The 24076-nt window shown below is 45.7% G+C and overlaps 1 protein-coding gene across 1 annotated transcript in view; it reads left to right on the forward strand.

Annotated features, from left to right (window-relative positions):
- The window catches only part of MCCC2 (methylcrotonyl-CoA carboxylase subunit 2), a 170613-nt gene extending 147930 nt beyond the window's left edge, over positions 1 to 22683 (forward strand). Inside the window, exon 17 of the mRNA XM_073584048.1 lies at positions 22470 to 22683. Within this exon, the coding sequence (XP_073440149.1) occupies positions 22470 to 22587 (118 nt within the window). The 3' untranslated portion in view covers positions 22588 to 22683. The remainder of the gene's footprint in view (positions 1 to 22469) is intronic.
- Positions 22684 to 24076: the final 1393 nt, after the last annotated feature.

Below are 24076 nucleotides of genomic sequence, written 5' to 3' on the forward strand. Positions count from 1 at the left end.
TTTTCAGTACATTCTCATTTGGCAGAAAAAGTGGCAAAAGAGCATCATAAAAAGAGGACAAATTGCTTATCAGTGTATGTAGGCTACAGAACTACTATGGATAGATTACACTGTTCTGCATATTTTCAAAAGTTGTCCGGTTCGGCTGTAAAATAAGCCAATTCCTAATGATTTTGACCTCCTGAATTCCAATTGACAATGTAATTTTTTAGTTTGCTCTTGTTTTTAGAATATCAAACAGCTTTCCTATTACTGCTGCATATAATTATATAGTATCATGTATAAGTTTGTGCACCCCAGGTCAAAAGTACTGTTATTGTAAACAGTTAAGTACAGGGCCTTGCGGAAGTATTTGCCCCCCTGGAAGTTTTCAACCTTTTCCCACATATTTTGCTTCAAACATAAACATTCCAAATGTAAATTTTAGGTGAAGAATCAACAACAAGTCGGACACAATTGTGAAGTTGAACAAAATTTATTGGTTATTTTAAATTTTTGTGGAAATTCAAAAACTGAAAACTGTGCTTCTTTTCAACTTCAGCTTTTTTACAGCTGGTGTTCTGTAACGTTTACATCAAGAATTTGTTGAAATTTCATTGAATCCATCCATCCTTCTACCCATGAAATGTTCCTTGTGCCATTGGCTGCAACACAACTCCAAAGCATGAATGATTGACCCCCCATGCTTAATGATCGCAAAGATGTTCTTTTCCTGAAATTCTGTAGCCTTTTTTCTCTACATACACATTTGATCATTGTGACCAAAGAGTTCTACTTTAACCTCATCTGTCCACGGGACTTGTTTCCAAAATGCTTATTTTGCATACTTCTGACGCTTAATTTTATGGAGAGGACACAGGCGAAGTTTTCTTGTGATGACTTTTCCATGAAGGCCATATTTGTGCAGATGTCTCTAAACAGTAGAACAATGTAACACAACTCAAGAGTCTGCTAAATCTTTCTAAAGGTCTTTTGCAGTCAAGTGGGGGTTCTGATTTGCCCTTCTAGCAATCCTACGAGCAGTTCTCACTGAAATTTTGCTTGGTCTTTCAGACCTTATCTTGACCTCCACTGTTCCTGTTAACTGCTATTTCTTAATTACATATTGAACTGAGGAAAGAGCAACTTGAAAACACTTTGCCATGTTCTTATAGCCTTCTCCTGCTTTGTGAGCCTCCACTATTTTCAGAGTGCTAGGCAGCCGCTTAGAAGAACCCATGGCTGCTGTTTTTTGGCACAAGGTTAGTTGAGACTGGGTTTTATAAAGTTGGCAAATTTGCATCACCTGGCCTTTCCCAACAATGATCACGAACAAGCCATAATCCTAACAGGCTAATTAAGGTTAGAGAACTTGGTCAAAGTTTTCTGACTGCACAAATCTCCAAAGGTGCTCAAACTTTTTCTTTGTAATTTTTAAAATGTGAAAAATGACTTTCTTTCCCCTAAAATACAAAGGAAATGTGTCATCTTTAACGTCATCCCTTTTTATCGATAATTTCTAGAGATGAGCGAATTTGATCTAGTCAGGGTTTATTCGGCAAGCTATAGCGCTTGCCAAATAAGCTGCAGAGGGAACCCGGCTTCCTGGATCGCGCCCGCTGATCAGCTGTTCGACTGCGGAGCCGAACAGCTGATCAGCTAGCGCAATCCAAGAAGCCGGGTTCCCTCTGCTGATTATTTGGCAAGCGCTATAGCTTGCCGAATAAGCCCTGACCAGATCATATTAGCTCATCTCTAATCATTTCATCTTAGGCCTGTTTCACATTTCCGTTTGTTGCCATCAGTCAAAATCCGCCATTACTCTGTCGCCTTATTGGGGGACACAGAACCCTGGGTGTTATGCTGCTGTCCACTAGGAGGCGACACTATGCATAATCTGAAAAAGATTAACTTTGGCTCCTCCTCTGCAGTATACACCCCTGGACGGCGTCAGCCTTCTCCAGTTTTTGCTTAGTGTCGCAAGGAGGCACACCTTTTTTCTTTTTTTCCTTTCATCGGAACAGATGAAGAAAAGTGGGTCTCCAGCGAGACTCCCGGCATGGCTCCTTCCTTGGCCCCCTTTTTAGGGGTGCCCAGTTGAAGTGGAGATGGCGGTTCCCCATGTCGCTCCTTCCCCAGTCCCTCGGGTACTGGTCCGAAGTTGAGACCCCCCCCTCCTTCCCCAACCCCCTTCAGGGTCTGGGTTGAGGTTGAGGCAAGGATGAAGACCCCCTGACTGTGACAGACGCACCCTCCCTAATCCCCCGCAGGGGGCATTAGGTTGAGACGCCGCAGGTAGGGTCGGAATACAGACAGCATTCTGCACCAGGGACCCCAGACCAGCTGTGGGATCCTGCTGGGGCCGGGGGAGGGTGCAGGCAGACGTGGCACAGCAGAGACAGGGCTTTCTGCGCCCCTGCCTCTGCAGCAGCAGTGGCTCCATGGTGCTCCAGGGACCCCCCACACAGGAACCGCTAGCCCTGCTGCCCCCACCGCTAGCCAGTCGCCCATTCCGGGGGGGTCCGGTGCAAATCCGACCCCCTCCCGGACTACCGCGCCGCTCTGGAGCCCTCCTGGGCATCAGGCCTCTAATTTAGACCGCGGCTTCGGCCTAGCCGAAGCCGCCGCCTTTTCCCCGCCCCCTGGCCCGCCCCCCCGGATGACGAAAATGACACTGCAGTGTCATAGAAGGGGCGGATCGAGGCAGGAAGGGCGCGCTTTTGCATGGCCCAGCGCGCCCTTTTCCAGCTCTCCGCCCCCTTCCCTCTCCACCTCAGAATCCGGTGGCCATCTTGCTGCACCTGGAAGAACGCAGCACAGCAGTCTCCGGGGGGGCACAGGACGTGGGGCTTATCAGCGCTGGACCTAAGGGGAGCACCGGTGGGGTAAGATCACAGCTGGGTCCTTGGTACTCAGCTGTGAATTCCTATACCATATAGCGCTCTCCTACTCCTTTTTCCTCTGCGTAGATACCCCTGTAGGGCCTCTATTAATCAGCCTAGGTACTATGTCGGGCTCAAAGAAAAGAACCAGGCAAGACTGCTTTTATGCAGTCTGCACAGCCTGCAAGGTCACTCTCCCCAGCGGCAGCACGTATCCTCACTGCCGGGATTTTACCCAAAAAACCGGAGCAGAACCCCAAGAAGTCCCTACCAACGCTTCTGCGACCGCTACTGCGCCGGAATGGGCAACTCAGATGTCGCAGTCTATGACACAGTCTATAGATAACCTGACCTCCACATTACTGCAGGCTCTGCAGGGTCATGTCTCGGCTATGAACGTTACCCAGCAAAGGGACGTCCGGTCTCATGATCAGGGCGCTTCCGACAGTTCGAGGCGTAAGCGGACCCACAGGTCGCGTTCATCTGCGTCCTCACATAGCAATAGGTCTTCCCCCTCCAGGGAAAGACACAGTGGCCTCAGGTCACCGAGGCCGTCCCCTGATAGAGAAGGACAATGCGGATCTCCACAACGATCCCAGACCACGGAAACCTCCGCTCTAGCTCGCCCGCTAGGGAGCTCCTTAGCGATGCGCAGGACTCAGAGGGCATATGTGACTCCAATTCAGATAACGAAACAGAGAACGCTTTGCTCCCTTGTCCCCCTAGCAATACTGCGATAGTTGAGGATATCGTCTCTTCCATCCTTCGGGTGCTGGACATTTCAGATCCAACCCCGGAAGCACCAGAACACAAGATTTCCTTTGAAAGTGTTCAGAAACCATCGAAGGTCTTCCCTAATCACCCGGAATTTCAAAAAATCCTTTCTAAGCATTTTTCGCAGCCTGAGAAAAAATTCGCCAATCGCAAGTATTTGGAAGCAAAATACCCATTTCCACAGAAAGACACCAAGGATTGGACAGATCCGCCTGAAGTGGACCCTCCAGTGTCTAGGCTGGCAGCACAAACACTTCTCTCGCTGCCAGACAGTTCAACCCTCAAGGACACGGCAGACAGACAAGTCGAACGCATGGCTCGTTCAATCTTTGAAGCGGTAGGTGCCTCTTTGGCTCCCGCATTTGCTTCAGTTTGGGCAGCCAAGGCCATCATGGCTTGGGCTGCTCTATTGCAAAAGGACCTTCAAGCTTCAAATCCTCAGCTGGCGGACCAGGCGGTGCAAATTGTAGTGGTGGCAGATTACATGGTCCTTGCAGCGTTGGACTCTGCAAGAGGAATAGCGGGAATAGCATCAAACGCCATTACAATCCGGTGTGTTCTCTGGCTAAGAGAATGGAAAGCGGATGCGGCCTCAAAAAAGTCCCTAACCGTCTTTTCGGTGGAAAGCTGGATACAATGATATCCAATGCTACCGGGGGCAAAAGTACTTCCCTCCCTCAACTAAGACCAAAACGCACGTTTAAAAGGCGTAATCAATCTCGTTTCCGATCCTTTCGGAATTCTTCGGGCTGGTCCGTCTCACGCCCAGCACAAAACCGTAATCGTTCTCCCCTGCAGGGACAACACACGTGCGGCACAGAGGCCGGACAGGAACTGGCAATCAAAGGCAAGCCAGGCAAAACCTAAAGGAGGAAAACCTCAGCCTTTTCCCTCGCCCTGACTCATGCCCTCTGGAAGACACCCCACTTGTAGGCGGACGACTGCTACTCTTTCAGCAGGTCTGGCTGCCTATTACAGAAGACAAGTGGGTCAAGGAAATAGTGTCTTCAGGATACAAAATCGAGTTTACTAACAGCCCACCGCACAGGTTTTTTTCCCTCTGTCCCTCCAAAATCCCCGCTCAAAGCTCAGGCCTTCCGTCAAGCAGTTTCTTCCCTCCTGCGAGCAGGAGTCATAGTGCCAGTCCCAGCAGAAGAGCGCTTCCGAGGGTTCTACTCCAACCTGTTCGTGGTGCCCAAGAAGGGAGGCAGCGTCCGACCCATACTAGACCTCAAGCAACTCAACAAGTACGTTCGAGTTCGTCACTTCCACATGGAATCCCTCCGGTCAATCGTTGCGTCTATGGAAAAAGGAGAATATCTTGCCTCCATAGACATACAGGACGCATACCTGCATATACCGATTGCTCCCGCCCATCAGAGGTTTCTCAGATTCGCAATCAACCAAGACTTACCAGTTTGTGGCCCTCCCGTTTGGTCTGGCCACGGCCCCCAGAACATTTACAAAGGTCATGACAGCTACCATGGATGTTCTGCACTCCAGAGGCATAGTAGTCGTTCCATACCTGGACGACCTTCTCATCATCAAGGACTGCGAGGTCAACGTCTCGATCACGATCGACACTCTGACGCTCCTGGGATGGTTAGTCAATTTACGGAAGTCCTCGACTACCCCAAGTCAGTCTCTGACCTTCCTGGGGATGCTATTCGACACCTCCAAGGGTCTGGTGATCCTCCCCAGGGACAAGGCACTGGCTCTCCGTCTGGGAGTTCACACACTCCTCCGCAAGTCCCCCAGATCTCTCCGGTATGCCATGAGAGTACTTGGCAGGATGGCAGCAGCAATGGAGGCGGTACCATTTAACCAGTTTCACCTCAGACCCCTTCAACTGGCCATCCTCAAGTCCTGGGACAGGAATCCGTTCTCCCTCGACAGGGAGTTCCGGTTATCAGCAAACACCAGGAGGTCCCTGCACTGGTGGCTCAAGCCAACCTCGCTTGCAAGGGGAAAATCCTTTCTCTCCGGTCAAGGGAAGGTTTTGACCACCGACGCAAGCCTTATGGGTTGGGGCGCGGTGCACCTACATCACAGAGCGCAAGGCAGGTGGTCACCAAGGGAATCGACCATGCCCATCAACATCCTGGAAATTCGGGCCATCTTCCTGGCATTGCAAGCCTTCCATCACTTGCTGGCAGACTCTCATATCAGAGTACAGTCGGACAATGCCACGGCAGTGGCATACGTGAACCATCAAGGCGGCACCCGCAGCATCCACGCGATGACCGAAGTAACGCGTATCCTACAATGGGCGGAGGATGCAAGGTCGGCACTCTCCGCGGTCCACATTCCGGGTGTGGACAACTGGGAAGCCGACTATCTCAGCCGACAAGGAATGGACTCGGGGGGGAATGGTCTCTCCATCCCGAAGTCTTCAGTCAGATCTGTCATCGTTGGGGGACCCCGGACGTGGATCTAATGGCATCCCATCTCAATGCCAAGGTTCCCAATTTCATGGCCAGGACGCGCGATTCGCGATCGCTCGGAGCAGATGCCCTGGTTCAGGACTGGACCCAGTTCCAGCTTCTGTACATTTTTCCACCCCTCCCCCTGATCTCCAGAGTCCTGAGGAAGATCAAACAAGAGGGTGTTCCCACCATTCTGATCGCTCCAGACTGGCCCAGGCGTACATGGTACGCCGACGTCGTGCAACTCACAGCAGACGCTCCCTGGCGTCTCCCCACACGTCCCGACCTCCTGTCACAAGGCCCGTTCTTCCACCAGAACTCAGAGGCTCTCAATTTGACGGCGTGGCCATTGAGACCTGGGTTTTGACCCAAGCAGGATTTTCACCGGACGTTGTTAAAACCATGATCAGGGCTCGAAAGCCAACTTCAGCCAGGATTTACTATCGTACCTGAAAGGTTTTCTTCACATGGTGCGACTCTCGTGGGCAGATTCCACTTCCCTATTCTCTTCAAAAGGTCCTCGGGTTCCTTCAGTCAGGCCTGAACGCCGGGCTATCCCTGGGCTCGCTGAAGAGCCAGGTGTCGGCGCTTTCAGTGCTCTTTCAGAGGCGTATTGCTAACAAGCCGCAAGTGAAGACTTTTCTCCAAGGGGTTTCCCGATTGGTTCCCCCCTACAAACGTCCGTTGGAGACGTGGGACCTCAACCTGGTCTTGACAGCACTACAGTCACCTCCTTTTGAACCCCTTAGGGTGGTCTCACTCCGCTTTCTATCACAGAGAGTGGTTTTCCTGGTGGCAATCACCTCGCTACGCAGGGTGTCTGAACTTTCAGCTCTTTCCTGCAGACAACCCTTCCTGGTTTTTCATCAGGACAAGGTGGTTCTCCGTACAGTACCATCCTTCCTTCCGAAGGTCGTGTCCAGCTTCCACCTCAATGGGGAAATATCACTACCGTCTCTTTGCCCGGCTCCCGTTCATAGGGTAGAGAAGGCTCTGCATACGCTTGACCTTGTCAGGGCATTGCGTATTTACGTGTCTAGGACTGCTCCCTTCCGGAAGTCTGATTCACTTTTCCTTCTTCCAGAAGGCGTTCGCAAGGGCCTACCGGCTTCCAAGGCCACCCTTGCTAGGTGGATCAAGACCACCATTCTAGAAGTTTACCGCCTCAACAATTCTCCCCTTCCGGCCGGTATCACGGCACACTCTACGCGGGCGGTAGGGGCCTCTTGGGCCATTCGGCATCAAGCCTCAGCACATCAAGTGTGTAAGGCAGCCACTTGGACTAGCCTGCACACATTTACAAAACACTACAGAGTGCATACCCAGTCCTCAGTGGAAGCGAGCCTGGGTAGACGGGTCCTGCAGGCGGCAGTACCCCAAGTTTAGGGGACTGTCAGCACAATATTCGTCCACTGCTTCCCACCCAGGGACTGCTTTAGGACGTCCCACGGTTCTGTGTCCCCCAATAAGGCGACAGAGTAAAGGAGATTTTTGTGTACTCACCGTAAAATCTCTTTCTCTTAGCCTTTAATTGGGGGACACAGCTCCCACCCTGTAGCCCTTGCGGGCCGTTGTTACAGTTGGGTTCTCATATTGTTGTTTGAGCCTGTTTATAGTAGCCTTTTTTTACAGGCATAGTTATGTTTCTGGTATATTCCTCCTAATGCTTTTGCACAAAACTGGAGAAGGCTGACGCCGTCCAGGGGTGTATACTGCAGAGGAGGAGCCAAAGTTAATCTTTTTCAGATTATGCATAGTGTCGCCTCCTAGTGGACAGCAGCATAACACCCACGGTTCTGTGTCCCCCAATAAAGGCTAAGAGAGATTTTACGGTGAGTACACAAAAATCTTTTTGCAAAAAAAACTGATCCACCATTTTTTTGGCATATCCATTTTTTTACCCATTGACTTGCATTAGCGGCGAATTTTGATGGATGGTCATGCGCTGGATCCGGTTTTTGACGGATCCGCCAAAATTTTGGCGTCCACTTACTTCAGTGGACGGACAATTAAACTTTTTTTGTCTGCGTCAAAATAGCGTATAGCAACGGATCCGCCATTATCCGCCATTCGTTATAATGGTCGCCTATGGGCGGCGGATCCGTTGCCAACCGTTCTTGGATGGAATCCGGCTACGGATCCGCTTTTTGACACAGCATGCCCAGAAGGATTTCCTTGCCAGAAATTTAGCCCCAAATTCCGTTCTGGCAGCAGAAAAAAAATCTCTCTCTCTCCTCGTGTTCCTTTAAATTTCCACCACTAGCTGATGCGGATCCATAAAAAAAAAACGGATTAGGTGGCCTCCGTTTCTGCCACAATGGAAACGGATCCATTTTTTCACATTCTGTCGGATTTACACTGACGTCAAAAAAGCGGAAATGTGAAAAAGGCCTTAAACGTGTTCAACTGTTGACAAAAACAGTAATTTTGAGCAGGGGTGTTCAAATTTTTACATGCCATTGTAAGTCTATATATATCTGTCGAATATAACTCAACATAACATGCTAGTTTGTTTTATGGTTCGGGCAAGCTTCTTTGCAAATGATAGATTGGATTTCTTTAAATTATAGATGTGTAACAATATCCATAATGACAGTACTTTTATTGTGTTTAACTGTCCTTTTTGGAATGATGATGTGAAGTATTATGTTAGCACACAAAGACCGAAAGAAAATCTTGGATAATGCTGCACATTTCCAGTTTTGTTTTGTTTTTTTTCATCCGATGTGTTTTCGTGTCTTTTAATTCAAAATCAAATTAGATAGCGTTCTAATAGATTACATTCATTGAACAGTGTGAATTTATGAGAGTCATTAGGAGCTTCTGTCCTGAAAGAATTTATCACTCCTACCTTTCTCCATATGAGCCGATGATTCATTTCACTAAAGTTTAGACTTTTATTTTTCCATTCTACATGACGGCACCACGAGAGAGGGGATCCGCCCCACGAGGACAGGAAACCTTCAAGATAAAAGGGGCGGCTCCTCTCTCCGCATCAGTTGGTTTCCTGTCCTCGACGGGGAACCCTCAAGATGAAAGCCTCTTGAAGATTTTGAGAAAGAAGAGGATGCCTGGACCCGGGTCGGGTGATTAATGGCAGGCATGGATTTGCTACACCCGACGCCGGGTACCGGTAGTCGCCTCGGGGGCCATATATGCCTATGTCCCCCCTGAGCGAAGGCATGGCCACAGCCGGTAGGGCAGATGCCCAGGCGAAGCGGGGTACCTTGGCGGTGGACCCTCCAAGATGACGGCACACAAAGAAGGTCCAGGGAGGCCACTTGCAGTGTTCCCTCCCTGTCGACATACAGTGGCCATGCAGCCCAGGAGACACATCGGTGCCCGGGCAGAGAAAAAGGCTCCTCGGAGGCCACAGACAGTGTACCCTCCCTGTTGAAGACCAGACACCGGACCCCGCAGCGAAAAGGATACCTGCAGTCAGTGGTGGCCAGGCCATCGGGCAGGTAAGGGGTGTCTGGGGGCCCCGAAGCAAGTAGGGCCCAGGCGCTCACCTGGCCCAGGTTCGTATGGCCGCACCGGGAGGCGCGCGCGTTGGGAGCGCGCATGACGGCCGATGAACCGGAAGTGGTTGCGTGCGACCCGGAAGTAGAGCGACACGCCTCGGGGCCTGCGAGAGACAGAAGGTGTGCACGGTCCCGGGGGGGCACGCAGAGGTATGGGGCACGCATGTGCGCGAGCGTCCACACAGACTCTAGCGGGGCAGGTGCGGGACCAGGTGGTCCAAAAAAAAAAAAAAAGCTATTTAAGATCGCCAGAAAAGGCGAGCAGGCGTCACAGCACCAATTTTGAGTTGGAGGTGACTACTCGCAGCCATAGGCAGGAGCATGTGCAACCGCGCCAGGAAGCAAAGGAGAGGCGGTCGTGCTCAGAGGAGAAAGCAAAGACACGCCGCAGCAGTAGTGTGAGCCACTCGGGCAGTGCACGGGCGGATCGTCACCGCAGGAAAGAGGGGTCCATAGTCTCGTTGAGAGACAGTGAAAGGACCAGTCAGCCTCCAGATCCGGTACCCGTTTTGTGGAGCGCCCGAGTGGTGAGTGAACTTCGAGAAAGTCCAGTAATCTAATGTCTGTTCTCTTTCTCTTTTTCTCCTCTCTTCCCTCTCCTCCTCCTCTTACATACATTGGCGGGGTGGAGTATAGGAGGTCCCTAAGAAATGTAGAGGAAAGTCTAAAAATAAAGAATGTGCTTTATGTAAAAGTCCCGTAGAAGCAGCCTGGAACAAAAAGTTATGCCAGGAGTGCATTAACAAGACCATAGCGGAGGAGACACCCTCATTTTCGGATAGTCTGAGGTCCATAATTCAGACAGAAATTTCCAAGTCAGTAAGAGCATTACAATCTGTAGATACAGAGAGGAAAACTAGGAGATCAAGCCCCTCAGGGGTCTCTCAACAAGACTCTACAGGGTCAGAAGACGACTCAAATAAGACGCAGTATTCAGGAAGTAGCTCGGACGGGGAAGATACGTTCCCAGTAGAAACTACAGATGAACTCATTAAAGCAGTTAGATCTACCATGGGGCTAGTAGAAGAGCAAGCAAAAAAGACAGCCCAAGAAATCATGTTCAGTGGACTGCAAAAGAAAAAACGTAAGACCTTCCCTGTTAATGAGCAACTGAAAGCACTCATAAAACGCGAATGGGAAAAACCAGAAAGGAAGTCCCAGATAACGAATTCCCTGAAGAGGAGATACCCCTTTGAGGAAGAGGCATCCTCATCCTGGGATAGGGCCCCCAAAATTGATGTAGCGATATCAAAGGTCGCCAGAAAATCTTCCCTACCCTTTGAGGACCTGGGGTTTCTAAAAGAACCGCTGGACCGGAAGGCGGACAATTGCCTTAAGGCAGCCTGGGAAACCTCGGCTGGGGCACTAAGACCCGCCATCGCAGCCACTTGTGTGGCTAGGTCCCTGAAGATATGGACAGACAACTTGGAGGATCAATTAGAACAAGGAGTTCCCAGAGAGACGATTCTGGAAGCATTACCGGCTATTAGAGCGGCGGCAGACTTTCTCGCAGAGGAGTCAGCAGATTCGGCCAGGCTAGCGTCAAAGTCAGCAGCCTTAACCAATGTAGGACGGCGTGCGGTATGGCTCAAATGCTGGCCGGGGGACACTCAGGCAAAAATGAAACTTTGCTCTCTAGCATGTGAAGGAAATTTCTTATTCGGTCCGGCATTGGATGAAGTGTTGGAAAAAGCGAGTGATACAAAAAAGAATTTTCCGAAACAACCATTTCAAGCCTTTCGGCGCTCCTTTCAGAGGGGCCGAAAATTCAGAAGACAACAATTTAAAGATCGTGACAGAAACAATTCTGACAGACGATACAGAGGAGGGAGAGGCTTCTATTTCAGTAAGCCCCCAAGAGAAGCCAAAAAACCCGCCCAGTGACGGTCCTTCTCAGGTGGGGGGAAGGCTCTCTCACTTCCTCCCAGCCTGGGAAAGGATCTCATCCAGCACCTGGATCCGACAGATAGTAGGGTCAGGTCTGGAGTTAAAATTCCACCACTGGCCACCACAAAAATTCATTCAAACTCCGGTACAATCATCTCAAGAAAGACAAAAGAGCTTGGAAGAGGAGGTATTATCACTTATACAAAAACTCGTACTAGAAGAAGTTCCAGAAAAAGAAAAGAAAAGGAAGGCTTTTACTCCCCCCTATTTCTGATAAAGAAACCAGACGATTCCTGGAGGACGATTATAAATCTGAAAGGCCTCAACAAGTATCTAGTAGTCCCATCATTCAAGATGGAGACGATAAGATCTACAGTGAAACTCCTCTTCCCTCGGTGTTACATGTCGGTCCTGGATCTCAAGGATGCTTACTATCATGTCCCGATCTGGCAGCAAGACCGCAAATATCTCAGGGTGGCAGTCCAGATAAAATCTCAGTGGCATCACTTTCAGTACAAGGCTCTGCCCTTTGGGGTAGCAACAGCCCCCCGGGTCTTTACGAAGTTAATTGCGGAGGTCACGGCACATCTCAGAGAAAAAGATGCTCTAGTAATACCATATCTGGACGACTTCTTGATAGTGGGGAAAGATTTCTCTCACTGTCAGGAACGAGTCAAGATAGTGATAGAGACTCTTCAGACTCTGGGTTGGCAACTGAACCTCAAAAAATCCAGGTTGGAGCCAACAATGGTCCAGAATTTTTTTGGCCTAACAATAGACTCGGTAATACAGGAATGTCGCCTCCCAAAGGAGAAAGAAGAGAAAATCAAAAATCTAATCAGGACAACATTAGGAAAGCCAACAATGACTCTGAGGAAAGCCATGTCAGTGTTGGGGTCCCTAACCTCCTGCATACCAGTGGTAAAATGGGCTCAATTTCACACAAGGGAACTTCAGTGGTGTGTGTTACAAAGCGATCTGATGCTTCAAGGGCAGTTAGAACAGAAGCTCACCATCCCGGATCCTGTACTCCAGTCACTAAGATGGTGGTTACAGATAGTCTTCTCCGAGGGGAGTACTCTGGACATATACAGCCTCCAGAGTAGTCACGACAGATGCCAGTCCCTGGGGCTGGGGAGCCCATCTAGACACCCTATGGCTCCAAGATCCTTGGGCTCAGGAGGAAAAAGATCTATCCTCAAACGAGTGGGAGCTACTAGCCATCGAAAGAGCGCTGGAAGGATTGCTGACACACCTGAGAGGACATCATGTGAAAGTCCTATCGGACAATCGTACAGCAGTTGCATACGTGAACCATCAGGGGGGCACCCGTTCTCGGGCATTAATGGAAATCGCAAGAAGAATCCTGACTCTGGCGGAACATCAGTTTCTCTCATTATCGGCCCTGCATATCCGAGGCGTGGACAACCTGAAGGCGGACTTTCTGAGCAGAAACCGCTTAAAGCAAGGCGAATGGTGCCTAAAAGAGTCCATTTTTCAACAAATTGTGCAGAGGTGGGGAAAACCCATAATAGATCTCTTCGCCTCAAAAACCAACAGAAAAGTTTAAAAATTCTGCTCCCTAAGGCCAGCAGACATGCCACTGGCGGTAGACGCCTTCAGGATAAAATGGACATCAGGTCTCCTGTACGCCTTCCCTCCGATATGCCTCATTCCATTAGTCCTGAAGAAGATCAGGGAGGACCAAGCCAGAGTAATTATGATAGCTCCCTTTTGGCCAAAAAGGCCGTGGTTCTATTGGCTAAGAGTGATGTCAGTGACAGACCCATGGGTGCTCCCAGAGGACCACGACCTCCTAACACAGGGTCCCTTCAATCACCCTCCGAATTCCAGGCTGCATTTGACAGCCTGGAATTTGAAAGGTCACTGTTAGAGAAGAAAGGTTTTTCAGCAAGGTTGATTTCCACCCTAATCAGTAGCAGAAAGCCAGTGACTACAAAAATATACGGGAGAATATGGAGAGAATTTTTGTCCACCTCAGGCCCAATACAGGAGGGGGAAGTACCTGTGAGGGCAGTGCTAGAGTTTCTACAAAGGGGTTTAGACTTGGGTTTAGCGGTCAGCACCCTGAAAGTACACGTCTCAGCCCTGGCAGCATTATTCAACTATGACCTGGCAAACGATAGATGGGTCGCCAGATTTATCCGGGCCTGTACTAGAGCTGACTCTGTCCCATCTCCTAAACCTCCTCCCTGGTATCTAAATTTAGTCCTATCATCTCTAACGGAAAGCCCATTTGAACCAATAAACGCAACATCAGATAAAGTGTTAACTTTAAAAACAGCCTTGTTAGTGGCACTCACATCGGCACGTAGGGTTGGGGACTTACACGCACTATCAGCAGACCCGCCATACACTCAGGTTATGGACGATGGAGTCGTGTTAAGATTAGATCCAGCATACCTCCCTAAGGTAGTGTCGAAATTCCACAGAGCTCAGGAAATAATCTTGCCATCCTTTTGTCCTAACCCCGGTAACAAAAAGGAAGAGAGATTACATTGCTTAGACGTTAGATGTATCCTACAGTATTTAGAGGTGACAGAACCATGGAGGAAACAGAGGGCCTTATTTGTCTCATATCAGGGGGCAAGGAAAGGCCTTAAAGCCTCTAAGCAAACTATAGCTAGATGGGTGAGAGAGGCCATCATACTAGCATATAGTAGTGCAGGCAGGGCTGTTCCAGAGGGCCTAAAAGCCCACTCCACGAGGGCCATGGCAACGTCCTGGGCGGAGAGAGCGGACGCCTCCATCGACCAAATCTGTAAGGCGGCCACTTGGTCCTCTCCATCTACCTTTTTCAGACATTTAGAACAATGAGGGTAATATACTAATTATAAATAATAAAATAAAATTCACCACCCCTCTGGAAATATGGATGGCAAACCATCCGGTGAAAGAACCAAATACCAATGAGTATGGTGGAAGATGATACTGACAGAGTGCCAAGTGGAAATAATATATACAACAACACGTGAAAATAGATAAAAACACCTTTATTAATATAAATGGGTGTACACTTAGATAAACAATAATGGTAAAAAATAATAAAAAGGCATCCCAGATAAATGCATAATAATGGATTATAATATCCTATAACATAGGGTAAAATGTATACCTATGAGACACAGGCTCAAAAAGGAAAAAAGTATTAATGAAACCTTAATCAAGCCCCCAAAGTAAAATGTGTATACAATACACCATATAATGATGAATCAACAAAAATTGTGTAAACACAGTATACAAAGAATAATAGAAAATAGTAATAACAACAACAACAATAATACCGACAATATGTGAAATAAAAAGTGCAATGGAAAAAATTGGTGCAGTGACCAACGAAGAGACACCACAAAAGTGTCATACAATGTGAGAAGGGAAAAAAGTAATGGGAGCTGAAAATAAATAATACCATTGCACTTTTTATTTCACATATTGTCGGTATTATTGTTGTTGTTATTATTACTATTTTCTATTATTCTTTGTATACTGTGTTTACACAATTTTTGTTGATTCATCATTATATGGTGTATTGTATACACATTTTACTTTTGGGGGCTTGATTAAGGTTTCATTAATACTTTTTTCCTTTTTGAGCCTGTGTCTCATAGGTATACATTTTACCCTATGTTATAGGATATTATAATCCATTATTATGCATTTATCTGGGATGCCTTTTTATTATTTTTTACCATTATTGTTTATCTAAGTGTACACCCATTTATATTAATAAAGGTGTTTTTATCTATTTTCACGTGTTGTATATATTATTTCCACTTGGCACTCTGTCAGTATCATCTTCCACCATACTCATTGGTATTTGGCTTTTTCAGACATTACAGATTAGACCTATCTGCTGCCTCTGATCTCACATTTGGGAGAAAAGTGTTACAGGCAGTTGGGTGTTTTGTTAGTATTATACACTCCCTTGGTGTTGGAAATTTAGCAGTATAAAATATGTATTATTTATGTGTCCACTAACCTGCGGAGTTCATCTCGTGCTCTGTAAAACAACTGATGCGGAGAGAGGAGCCGCCCCTTTTATCTTGAAGGTTTCCTGTCCTCGTGGGGCGGATCCCCTCTCTCGTGGTGCCGTCATGTGTCATGAAAAAACACATTACCAGGTATGTAATAGCCACATGCGGGAAGTAAGCGATTCTCATACATTCCTATAGGTGCGGAATCGCGGCAATTCTTTGCGATTCCGCACAAAAGAATGAGCATGCTGCGATTTTTTCCGCGATGCGATTCCGCCGCGGAAAAAAGCGCAGCATTAGCACAGCATGTGCGGAATGCCATAGGAATGCATGGGGGACGTTCTGTGAACGATTTTTAAACGTTTTCGCGCCGAAAATCGCAGCAAAAACGCTTAAAAATCGCTACGTGGGCACACAGCCTTAAGGTACTGTGCAACGCAGCAGAATCTGCTGCGGATCCGCAGCAGAACCCGCAACGTGTGCACACACCCTATGACTCAGACTTTGAGTCTAAGAACACTTGCTGTTCGAAACGCGCCCAGTCTCCCATTAGCAACCTTTCTTCCGGGCATACCGGTCGGGTGCATTACAAGCTTGCTCATGTTTTATGGATTTGAATAAAAATTTTGGATTTTATTCTTCTGAGCTGGATCTTTCTTTCCAAGAGTTGCATCTTTGCATCTTTTACTGTCTGACAGAGATGTGGTCCCTGCTAAGAAGGTATGCTGGAACATAAAGGATGAGCTGAACTAATCTACTGTGTATGGCCAGATACCACAGGTCTCACTTGTCACATACTTAGAATAGTTACTCAACTTGATGCATCTTTCTTGTCACATAATATAAAGGAAGAGTCCTTGTGATTCTGTAACCACTTTCCTAGATCAAGAGCCAGACACTTTTCTTCTTACACGTTCTAGTATATACATGGTGAATTTGGTCACTGTAGTACTTCTACATGAATTATGAGTGTTGCTATGTAGTGTCTTTGTAGCGTTATCTTTTTTTTTTTTTTTTTTTTTCTTTCTTGCTAGGATTTCAATTAAAGGAACTCTGAAGAGTCATTCAGTGCTGACAAACCAAGTACAAGCGCTCAGTACCCAACATTTAACTACATCTTTCCACCTGCTTGCTTTCCATCAATCTTGCCCGTCCTGTCTTCCTTGATTGAAAGCTCTGGCTTCAAAAATGGAAAACCAGTAGATGGGAAGGAATGTGTAGTTACATGTTTGGCCACGCGCCTGTACTTGGTTTGAGCAGTCAGTCTGTGATGACCGTGACCCTGCTGATAGCCAGTGACTGACTGACGACTGGACTTCATAGGAGAACTGCAGCTACCCTATTTTATTTATTTGTATTTTACTCAGTTATATAGCGGCATTAATTCCAGAATGTTTTACAGACGCTATCCTCACTCTCCCCATTGGGGCTCACAATCTACAGTCCCTATCAGTCTTTGGTGTGTAGGAGGAAACCAGAGAACCCGGAGGAAACTTACTCAAAATCACGAAGAGCGTACAAACTCCTTGCAGATGTTGTCCCGGGTGGGAAGCGAACCCAGGACCCCAGTGCTGCCCACTACATGCTGTTATACAATACATAGGTGTGACGTATAAATTACACAGGTCTTCAAAAAACAATTTTTTTTTCAGGTGCCAAGTTTTTGTTTTTTTTTTTAAGGTGCTGAGTTAAAAAATCCCATTACTTTTTCTGAGTTGCTTCTAGTTTTGGAGATAATTCATCCATGAAAATAATGCATTCCCCCCCCCAATGCAACTTTTTTGTGCTAAGAAATGCAATAGCTTTTAGTCTTTTGACTCTAACGGTGTCTAAAGCTACTTTCACACTAGCGTTTTTTTGTGCGGTGTGAGCAGTCCAAACGCATACAAAAAACGCATCAAGCGTTTTGCATGCGTTTGCTTATTTTATGCGCATGCATTTTTACCAGTTTGTAGCCATATTGACTCTAAAAACGCATGCGATTTTAAACGCTGACGTGCGCATGTCCATGTGCACGTCTGCGTTCCCATAGGCTGTAATGTGTTATTTTGTCACATTACGTGCACACGCGTGAGCATGCGTTTTTTGAGACAGGTCGGACGGACCAAAAATGCAATAGGTTGCGTCCGGCGCGCCTGGGCGCACACCACAAAAAACCGCATGCGCACGAAAACGCATACGAACGCGTGCAAACACCAGACCATGCGCCCCCTTGTTTAAAGATAGGGGATCAGGACGCATGCGCACGATGCGCTGCGCTAAAAAACGCTAGTGTGAAACCCGCCTTAGATAATGAAATATCCCATATAATTATTTTGTATTTCTATTTGTAGGCTTACAATGCTATAAAAGTGACTTTTTCAAGCCATAGTTCTACTGTAATTAACTATTAAATATCTCAGAAACTAAAGCCAGTCAGGCTAAACTGAAGTCATGTTCTTAATAAGCACCATAAACTTAATATAAAACCGTTTAGATATCGTTGCCACCAAAATCACTGTATACCAGAGTTGTAAGCGAATAAGCAATCCTAGGTTCAAATCCACTAGAGGAACTTAATAGTATAATAAATAATTATATAAAAAAAAAATGTAATCCCCTTTTCCCCATATATGCAATTGAAAGAAGCATATAGCAGCCTAAAGCTTTCTTTCCTGATCAACTTATACACATGAACTTTTTGAACAGACAAACAATAAATTAGGGGAGAGCGGAGAAATCTGTTGCACGGCTCTAGTGATGGTCTATCTCCTTGACAACAAAAGGGTTGGGTGTTTGACTTCATGCTGCCTGAAACATTGTGCGTCGGGGAGATATTGAGGCCGATCCCATTGCTCTGAGCAGGATCAACTGACTTTAGCCCTTTCCTACATTGGACGTACTATTCCGTCCATGTGACTTGGGACCTAAGTCCCAAGGACGGACTAGTACGTCTAATGATTATCACAGCTGACACCCGGCACAATGTGTCAGGGGCAGTCACGGACCGCCCTCGACACGTTAACCCCTGGCACACCGCGATCAAACATGATCGCGATGTACCAGGGATTAAAGGAAGCATCGGCAAGGAGGGGGCTCCCTCCGTGCTTCCCTGCGACCCCCCCCCCCCACAGCAGCGTGATGTGCAGCGCCGCTGCAGGTCCCCGAATCTAATATGGCGACGGGGGCCTGCAGGGAGCTGGCTTCCCCACTGCCCGCAGAGCGCAGGCTTGAGGAAGCCTGCAGCAGTGCCTGTGACAGATCGCTGATCTGTCACAGCGATCTGTGATGTGACAGATCAGCGATCTGTCACAGGACAGTGATGTCCCCATGGGACATTATAATAAAGTAAAAAAAAAAAAGTGTAAAAATAATTAAAAAAAAAAAAAATATTCCCTAATAAATTCATTTTTTGAAAATAAACAAAAAAACAATAAAAGCACACATATTTGGTATTGCCGCGTCCGTAGCGACCCGCCCTATAAAACTGTCCCATTAGTTAACCCCTTTAGCGAACCCCTTAAAAAATAAAAATAAAAAAAAACGAGGCAAAAAATGATTTATCCCGCCGAACAAAAAGTGCAATAACGTACGATCAAAAAGACGCATATAAATATCCATGGTACCGCTGAAAACGTCATCTTGTCCCGCAAAAAACGAGCCACAACACAGCGTCATCAGCAAAAAATAAAAGTTATAGCTCGCAGAATAAAGCGATGCAAAAATAATAATTTTTTATATAGAAATTGTTTTCATTGCATAAAAGCGCCACAACATAAAAAAAGACCTAAATGAGGTATCGCTGTAACCGTACTGACCCGAAGAAGAAAACCGCTTTATCAATTTTACCGCACACGGAACGGTGTAAACGCACCCCCCCAAAGAAATTCATGAAATGCTGGTTTTTGTTCATTCTGCATCCCAAAAATCGGAATAAAAAGCGATCAAAAAATGTCACGTGCCCGAAAATGGTACCAATAAAAACGTCAACTCGTCCCGCAAAAAATAAGACCTCACATGACTCGGTGGGTCAAAATATGCAAAAATTATAGCTCTCAATATGTGGTGATGCAAAAACTATTTTTACAATAAAAAGCGTCTTTTAGCGTGCGACAGCTGCCAAACATAAAAACCGCCATAAATAGTAAATCAAACCCCCTGTTATCACCCCCGTAGTTAGGGAAAAATAATAAAATAAAAAAAATTTTATTCCATTTTCCCATTAGGGCTAGGGTTAGGTTTGGAGTTAGAATTGGGGGATTTCCCCTGTTTTGGTACATCAGGGGTTTTCCAAACGCGACATGGCGTCCTATCTCAATTCCAGCCAAAAAAGTTAAATGGCGCTGCTTCCCTTCTGAGCTCTGCCATGTGCCCAAATAGTGGTTTACCCCCATATATGGGGTATCAGCGTACTCAGGACAAATTGCACAGTAACTTTTGGGGGCCTGTTACTCTTGGGAAAATAAAAATTGGGGGTGAAAAGGTCATTTTTGTGGAAAAAATGATTTTTTTTTAATTGTACGGCTGTACGTTATAAACTTCTGTGAAGCCCTTGGGGGTTCAAAGTGCCCACCACATATCTAGATAAGTTCCTTGGGGGGTCTAGTTTCCAAAATGGGGTCACTTGTGGGGGTTTCCACTGTTGAGGCACATCAGGGGCTCTCCAAACGTGGCATGGCGTTCAATCTGATTTCCAGCCAATTTTGCAGTGAAAAAGTCAAACGGCGCTCCTTCCCTTCTGAGCTCTGCCATGCGCCCAAACAGTGGTTCCCCCCACATATCAGGTATCAGCGTACTCAGGACAAATTGCACAATAACTTTTGCAGTCCAATTTCTCCTGATACTCTCGGTAAAATAAAAAAAATTGAACCTGAAGTAATTTTTTTTTGTGAAAAAAAGTTGTTCATTTTTTTTTTTAAACATTCAAAAAATTCCTGTGAAGCACCTGAAGGGTTAATAAACTTCTTGAATGTGGTTTTGAGCACCTTAAGGGGTGCAGTTTTTAGAATGGTGTCACTTTTGGGACACGTTTGGGTATTTTCTATCATATAGACCCCTCAAAGTGGCTTCAAATTTGATGTGGTCCCTAAAAATGGTGTGTGTGGCAAAAATGAGAAATCGCTTTTAACCCTTATAACTTCCTAACAAAAAAAAAGTTGGTTCCCAAATTGTGCTGATGTAAAGTAAACATGTGGGAAATGTTATCTACTAAGTTTTTTGAGTGCCATATCTCTGTGATTTAAGAGCATAAAAATTCAAATTTGGAAAATTGCGAAATTTTCAAAATTTTCGCCAAATTTCCATTTTTTTCACAAATAAACACAAGTTATATGAATGAAATTTTACCACTAACATGAAGTACAATGTGTTACGAGAAAACAATGTCAGAATCACCGGGATCCATGGAAGCGTTCCAGAGTTATTACATCATAAAGGGACAGTGGTCAGAATTGTGAAATTGGCCCGGTCATGAACGTGCAAACCACCCTTGGTAGTGAAGGGGTTAATTGTTATTAGTGGAAGACCTTTTAGCTAGATTGGTAAACCATTTACTTGTGTAACAAAAGTCTTGACTCTTTCTCGAATATAAGACATAATAGGAAAGGTAGGGAACAGCTTCATTCTGTACATATCAAAATCCACCTTAGGCAAATAAGAGAAAAGCACGAAATACAAGCTGGCAGTAGAATGACCAATACCAGTGCAACATTGTATCTTGAAATAAAAGCGGAAATATTTTGATTTCCTACAGCCACCAATGGATGAGGGCTGAGCAAATATAGATTTATATACAGCTCCTATTGAGCTTCAATGTCACTAAAAAATCTCTATGTAGTGAGTTTTCATTAGTGGCAGCTACTAGAAATGTTCTGACTGCATCCAAGAGTAGAAGCAGTTCACTTGTGTGTCTCCTATTACCCGATGTGTGGCTTGCATCGTAAATAGTTATACTACTACACTTTAGAATATTTGGCCCATGAAAGCTTTCACATTAGAGTTCTTGCATAAAAGCTTTGAAAAATCTCAAAATTTAGGCGCATACATTCTGCAACTTTCGGCATCTTCACTGCAGTTTCTCCCAGCTCCACAAAATAGAGTAGGCGCAGGACAGAGGTGAGGCCACTTGTCAAATTTACGAGGAGTAGAGGTCTACGCCACCCTTCTGGCGCACCGGACTCGATCATGCCCCCTCAACACCGGTGAGAACAATGCTGGATTGGGCCCATTGTGTGTAGATTCATAAAATAGTATTCAAATCTCAATAATGTGTTGTCCTAGCATTAGGGCCTTGTTAAGTCATTTACTAGTTGAGGACCTGTCACTTGCCGTAAATGTCATTTCTACCTGGTGTAAATGCAACTGATCTCTCAAATCTGGCATCATTTTTCTTTTGTTCCTTTGCCTTAAGTATTTGTTGCAGACATTTCTGCAGCACAGACACGTCACATGGTGCAAAATGCTGCATAAACAACGTGCCTTTTTCCGGCACCACCCCCCCAGCGATTAGGGCATATACACTCGTTAAGTATTTCTAGCAGAAATTTTGGCACAGAAAAATGCTAAAATATGTGCGTTTGATGGAGGGGGGGGAGTATTTTACCTATCCATTTGAATGGGTTAAAAACACTGAAAGAATTGTGTTGCTGCAGATATAAAGCTGCTTCATATCTGCAAGGAAAAATATCAGCAACGTGTGCGTGAGGCTTCAGGAGTCGTATACACTTCCCTGGTACTAGGAAATGCTTCAGTTCTTATGATAAAACTGCTAGAAAAAACACAACAAATACTTAATGGGTGCACGTACCCTTAGATTACACAACATGAAAACCATTATATAGGAGGATAACAGCATTTACGCTAGGTAAAAAAAATGCATATTCAGGCCAAGTGGCAGATTTCCTTATATGAGAACTTTTGCTTACTGTTGATTTCCTTAGGAATGAAATATTTTTCTTTTTTAGTACCTTTTCCCTGTAAACCTAATGATAATACAACCTTTCTCTTTATTGTGTGTATCCACAGGTTGTGGGATGATGGGATTATTGATCCTGCTGACACCAGACTGGTTCTAGGGATGAGTCTCAGTGCAGCGCTGAACGCACCAACACAGAAGACTCAGTTTGGTGTTTTTAGAATGTGAATGACTCCAGAACCGTTGTGCACACATCATCAAATTTTCCATTGTGATCTTTCTAATCTATCCTCTTCTGTAAAATAAAACATTTTATAGAATGTCCGCTGTAAGTTTTTATGGCATCTATTATTGTTATATAAGAAAAAATGAAACCACTCACCCAGACACCTGGCGTCCGGAGGAATGGAACTGCATGGGACCACTTGTGAACGAAGAAAGGGCAGGTTCCAGCTTCAAAAGTTGCAAAATTTATAGAGTTAAAAAGATTCAATCATGAGGGTAGACCCAGCTACACGTTTCGAACACACACTGCATTCTTTATTTAAAGCTTTGGTAAAGAACGCAGTGTGTGATTTCAAAATGCGTAGCTGGGTCTACCTTCATGATGGAATGTTATTAACTCAAGAAATTTTGCAACTTCTGAAGCTGGAACGTCTCCTTTTATCTATTATTGTTATCTGTGTTAAGTATGGACCTCTGACACAATTTGGGGCAGCTAAACGTAGAGCACTGTTGGACAATATCTTGACTTTTTAACATAGTGACAGCTAAGAGAAGACTGTATCTATCTATAGAATAGTGTTACATAGGTGCAATTATTATGGAGTCTTTTCAGGAATATGGCAATCATTTTTATTCAGTGGCTGGCACATCAGAAGCATCTTTGTGGAAGATTTTGAACAGGCTATGCCTAGGATGTCCATACCTACAATGTCATTTACAGCATCTGTGGGGGCTCCTTGTACATCACTGGTCATTTCTGCATTTTTGGTATCCCTTTTGCTATAAGTGTGAAGGAGAGAATGGCTAATGAAATCAATTATTAACCTTACAGAAGCTAGTTCAAATATGGTGTGGCAAGATGGCGTCTGCATCCTGGAACTACGCCCTGGAAGGAATCCTTGGAATGTGAAATAGGTCTATGCTAAGTCTTCCATATATGGTCTTCAGTGTACCTATCACAGAAGGACACCATGGCTGCTCAGGAGAAGTGCAACGCCCTCTTCCTGCAACTTGATCTTTTGTTTTGTACTAATAAAATCAGTTTTGTGCCAGCTTTTGCTGAGAAAGGAGCACATATCTGCCTTTTGTGTCCGATGTATTTCCTCTATGCATGCACTTGGCTCATATCTTTCAGGTCAGGCGCAGGCAATCACAAAGATATCACCTTAAGAGATCACCCCAACATAAGTAGAGCCTATTATGAAGGCAAATAAACATCCAATCCGTTATTAGGGAATTGTTTCCAATTTATACCTTACTCATAGTATACTTACACATACGTTTTTGTTACTGTACCTAAACTCAGTCCTGACCCCAGAGAGATATACAGGAAAATGCATTGCCCTTGTTATATGGTATAATGCTTCACCATGCTCTGTCATAAGAAAACAAAAAAAAAATATCTTGGGTATCCCACTTGGATACAGAATATAATTACTGGGGAGTAGTCCGGCTGATAGATTAATATACGATTTGGTAATTAAATTTCAGT

This window comes from Dendrobates tinctorius, unplaced genomic scaffold (genome assembly GCF_039654945.1).
Source record: "Dendrobates tinctorius isolate UK_male_01 unplaced genomic scaffold, ASM3965494v1 ptg000083l, whole genome shotgun sequence".
Lineage (NCBI taxonomy): Eukaryota > Metazoa > Chordata > Amphibia > Anura > Dendrobatidae > Dendrobates > Dendrobates tinctorius.